At 35.0% G+C, this 4821-nt stretch overlaps 1 protein-coding gene across 1 annotated transcript; it reads right to left on the minus strand.

Moving 5' to 3' along the window:
• Positions 1–274: 274 nt before the first annotated feature.
• On the minus strand, positions 275–4223 carry LOC122054990. The gene is made up of 4 exons (XM_042616398.1): positions 4063–4223; positions 3861–3973; positions 2518–2687; positions 275–751 (listed from the first exon to the last, which is right to left on the minus strand). Exons 1-4 carry the CDS (start codon positions 4094–4096, stop codon positions 421–423), a joined length of 648 nt encoding a protein of 215 aa, XP_042472332.1. The 5' UTR covers positions 4097–4223; the 3' UTR covers positions 275–420.
• Between the last annotated feature and the right edge of the window lie 598 nt (positions 4224–4821).

Raw genomic sequence — 4821 nt, forward strand, 5'->3', positions numbered from 1 at the left:
TTTTTTCTTTTCATTTACTTAAACGCCACATTTCAATCTTTTTGGATTTTAATTTGTTTATCTTTCCTCTCATAATTCATTCTGGAAGAGTAAATGATTTTTCATTTTTCTTCTGGGTATGTTGAATGAATTTTGTCTATGATATACAAACTTTGACTGTATTTATTTTGCTGGAAAGTGAAAATGAAAAACAAAAATTGCATATAAAATTTTATCTATATGTTGCTGAGATGATATTGCTTTGCAAGTATAAAGCCCAAGGTTTTCTTGTATCTGCAAAATTTCTGAATCAAAATATATTAACATAATTGTGGCTATTCTCCAATATTAATTCAAAATTTTCAAAGATATGAAATGGTACAGACTGGAGATTGCGATAAACAGGAGGAATCAACATTGCTATAAACAGTCCGGTTACTACTATTCCTTAGGTACGTCGAGCCATTCCTCATATTTAACTTGTTGGTCATTTTTAAATCTATCATAGTCTCGCAGCTCAAACGATTGCACAGACAAATCTTCAAAAAGGGGAACTGTTTCCTGAAGCAGATCGCCTTCGGGTGATGTTATTGCCAGTGACTGATGCTTCTTGCGATCATCTTTTGACATTGTATATGGCTGTGGCTGTCCGAGAGCAGCCGCCTTCTGCCTCGTTGAGCTGAAAAAAGAGGAAAAATAACTGCGACTACTCCCTCCGTGCTGATCACCACCAGGTGCAAAAGCGTCCTGTTCGTTTGTCTTGCGAATTAAACTGTGTCAATACAAACCACCAGCCAAAGCAAGGATTAAAAATTACTGCATTAACATGGTTTTTTCTGAACAAGATCAGTAGAAGATTAGCAAAATAAAGCAAAGAAAAGGAATCATATTACTAACATATGTAAATTAATGCTCTCCAAGATTAGCAGGCATGGTATCCAAAATCAAATTTCTTGAAACATAATCCCACTTCATTCAGGAATTTGTAGATATGCGAAGCAAAATCCTTCTAGAAATGCTAAAAGACATGAGCATGTTAGTACTTAGTTGATGAGATAATTAGTCTTAGTCCCCCATAGAACAGTTTTAGTCGTATTTTAGAAAAGTGCAAAATTCAAGCCTATTGGTGGAATCTAACTAATGTGTTTCAAAATAATATAGGGCAATCCACATTCACAAGAGGAAATGAGGCAGTGGAAAATGAGAAATGGTTTCATTTTGTGGTAGTTAAAGGTGAGCAGCAGTGGGTTTGTTAGGTCACACACAAGTCGTGCAATCCACATTAACGTTGTCATGATAGAGACCCTAACTAGGAATGATACAAGGTTCATAAGATTGAGCTGTAAAATCATAAGAAACTGCAATTTAACATTTGAATGTTGTACTGGGAATTTGTGAGTTATCATATGTATTAACTTTTAATATCTAATAATACTAAAATTTTTCAAATTATGTGTTCTTCCAATATGATAAAGTATAATCAAAATTATTCATATGATGGCACATATATAGAATGCAATTGTGAAGGTGTAGCATGTTTGAATAACAAGTAGAAAGTTCTAGAATAGGGATGAAGAAGTCAAAAAAAGATAATTCTACATATAAGTTAAACAGTTGAAAAACTTACAATAAAATGAAAAGCTTTAGGGTTTAGATGATAAACTTACAATACAATGAAAAGTTGTAGTGAATGTCATACAGCAACATTTAATTTAGTCAAGATTGTCATGATTGAGAGCAAAATATGAGATCTAATCTAGGTTTGTGAGATTCCAGCTAATTTGGATCCAATTCAGGGTCTGGATCAGAAGGACTCTAAATGAACCAGGAGTTCGTGAACAACTTGATGTTAAACTTGGTAAGAGCTTGTTTATGTTCATTCAATATACACAAGATCAATTAAACAAATAAGCTTGAATGACTCGTTAAACTAAACAAACAAGCTTGAACACATATGTGTTTAGCTTGTTAACGTTTTTGAACAATGTTCGTGAACAATGTTCACGAACCATATTTATTAATAAAATTCTTATTAATATGCTAAATAAATAATAAAATAAAATAAACAAATAAGTTTAAATTATCAAGCTCAATAACTAATCAAACAATTAAAAGTTTTAAACAATCAAACAAGCTTAAATTGAGAGCTTAATAACATCTAAACGAACCAAACTCGAATCAAGCTCAAGCCAAACTTAATTGAGGGTTCGATAACATCTAAACGAACCATGCTCAAGCCGAGCTTCAAACAAGCTCAAGTTCATAAAAAATAAACCAAGTCAAGCTTGAACAATCATTTCAAAGGCTTGGTTCATTTTAAGCTCGGCTCGGCTTGGCTCAATTACCTTATCCAACAAACTTGAACATCCCAAAGCTTAGTTCAGCTCGGCTCATTTCGTTTATAGCCCTATGGATCAGTGAGGCAAATTTGAGTTGTAGGATTGTAAGCTCCAAAAAAAATGAATCAATGCATATAATCAATAAGAGACAGACAAACATATCCAAAATCAGGCTTAAACAAAAGATGCAGACCCATACCCTCTCTTAGGTTGAGATGTTGACAGGATAAGTAGAGATTTATTTATATCTTTAATCATCTCCTCAACAATAGGAATGCCAAATTCTTTTATTGATTCCACTGAGCAGACTGAGTCCTTTAAGTCTTCTGTATGCAGGGTGACTTCGCGAATCTTTCCGTCCACCTTGTCCTAAGAGAAGAAAATCCAACCCAATAATGGTTTTCCATAAAGATTGATGGTTGAAATTCCAAATGATCAGAGATAAAAGCTCACTTAGACTAAAAAAATCATAATGGACAACAAGGATGTGATGGACACAGTTTACATAAGAAATATATGAGGAACTTGTAGAAGAGAAGAATATGCACAGTGAAGTGTAAGAATAGAGAAGTAAAACACAAGATAACGAAGTAAGAACGTAGATATCATAGTACTTTTTGACTCAATCTCCTTCAATCATTCCTCTGGGAAGGGCAGCAAACCAATCACCAATAAAATGAACTGTACATCCACAACAGGTTAGTGTCTACTGTCCACAACAGCAATGTAGACCACATTGAAGTTTTAAATCCCTTTCAAATAAGATATGTTTATTGTTACAAACATTTAAAGCACAAAAACATAAAGTTTCACAATAGGCGTATGGTTAGATTATATGTCCTGCCACAGAATCAGGAAATTCGCATATGTTGGTGCGATCCTACAACATATTCATCTAATTGATATCCTCCAAATAAAAAATAACTTCAACATACAAATCTTCTACTCAACAGCAGATATCTCTACAGAAAACATTATTATACAGGTGCCTCCTAGACTGGGCTGGTGAGCGTGTGGAAAGCTCAAGCTCAAGCTCAAGCGAACAAATGGTTACCTACATCGAAAATTCAATTAGTAACAAAAGCTAAATTCTAGGCAAAACTGACGTTGTTGTACAGGGAACAAGATTTAGTAACCTCTGTGTTCAAGCCAGATTACAGTAAATAAGCAATCAAAGTTACACGACAACCTCATCAAAATGATACGGAACAAATGTATAGTGCAGAGAAAAGGCTTCAGCAAAGTTTCCATAGTTCGGCGCTATGAATGTTAGAAAGGGAAGCTAAAGAACTTTGCACCCCTGCTATTTCTAAAAGATGACAATTAGGTCGAAAGTAGATTAAAATCCTAATGCAGCAAGGAGCACCACCGGGATTGAGTCCGATAAAAATTAACTTTTGATTGAAATTGGACGACGCCTACCGATCATTGATTTGCAAGACTTGGGTCGAAACAGGCAGATCCATGTTTTCGTAACAAAGGAGATCCAGAACACAGATCAGGCTTGGAAGTCATGGACTAAAGGAACAAAGCTATAGCTACCTTGACGTCAAGAAGGTAGGGCATCGACGCATGGGCATGCTTCTGGACGAAGAAGAATCCCATTGAGGGCTCGTTGGCCAAGAACTTGATCATCTCGTCCACCCCTTCCTTCACTTCATCGCTCAACAGGAAAAAAAGGACGAAATCAATCAGGTGAAAGAGAGACCAAAAAAAAAAAGGCAAGAGGAGGAAAGAGGAGTACCGTTCATGAAGAAGCCGTCTAGCCCATTATACATCTTGCTGCCGCCGTCGCCGTCGCCGGGATGGAACAGGCGCTCATCGCGAGGATCGAAAGCAGAAATAGGAGGAAGAGGGAGAATTACCTACCAAACCAAGTGAAATGGAATAAATCTAAATAACTTATTATTAGTCTCGAAGAAAAACACAAATTTTTAGTAGTGTTTATTAAGCTTTATCGAAAAAGTTTATATTAACAAAAAGATAAATCACAAACATCATTTATAATTTTATTAATTTTTTTGTTAATTCAGATTAATTTTAAAATATATAATTTTTCCCTTGATTTATTTACCAAATAAATTCGAAGAGCGGATCTACCATCGAGAGGATGAATCATTATATTTATTGGTTGATTTGGATGATCAATCAGCCTATGTGGTTCAAGGGGAGATCTCCTGGTATATATTTTTGTGAACTAGAGAATGGATCACATGGAATTGTAGTCGGATCATGACGACGATCCGGCCACAATTGATTAGGATTTCTCCTTGAGTTCACCGTCTTTCAAATTATAGTTTGGATTGGAGAGGATGACCGAAAGTATGATAAAAACATGGACTAAGAGATCTGATATGTCATTCATCCTTAATCCGTAAAGTACGCATAAGAAGATCCCGCTTGATAAATTCGAAACCCAAAATATTCATCTCTACTAATTTTACATAATAAGTCGAAGTCCTTCCCCAATCAACTTTTTAAGAACAAATAATCACATATCTTT

This window comes from Zingiber officinale, chromosome 1B (genome assembly GCF_018446385.1).
Source record: "Zingiber officinale cultivar Zhangliang chromosome 1B, Zo_v1.1, whole genome shotgun sequence".
Taxonomy (NCBI): Eukaryota; Viridiplantae; Streptophyta; class Magnoliopsida; order Zingiberales; family Zingiberaceae; genus Zingiber; species Zingiber officinale.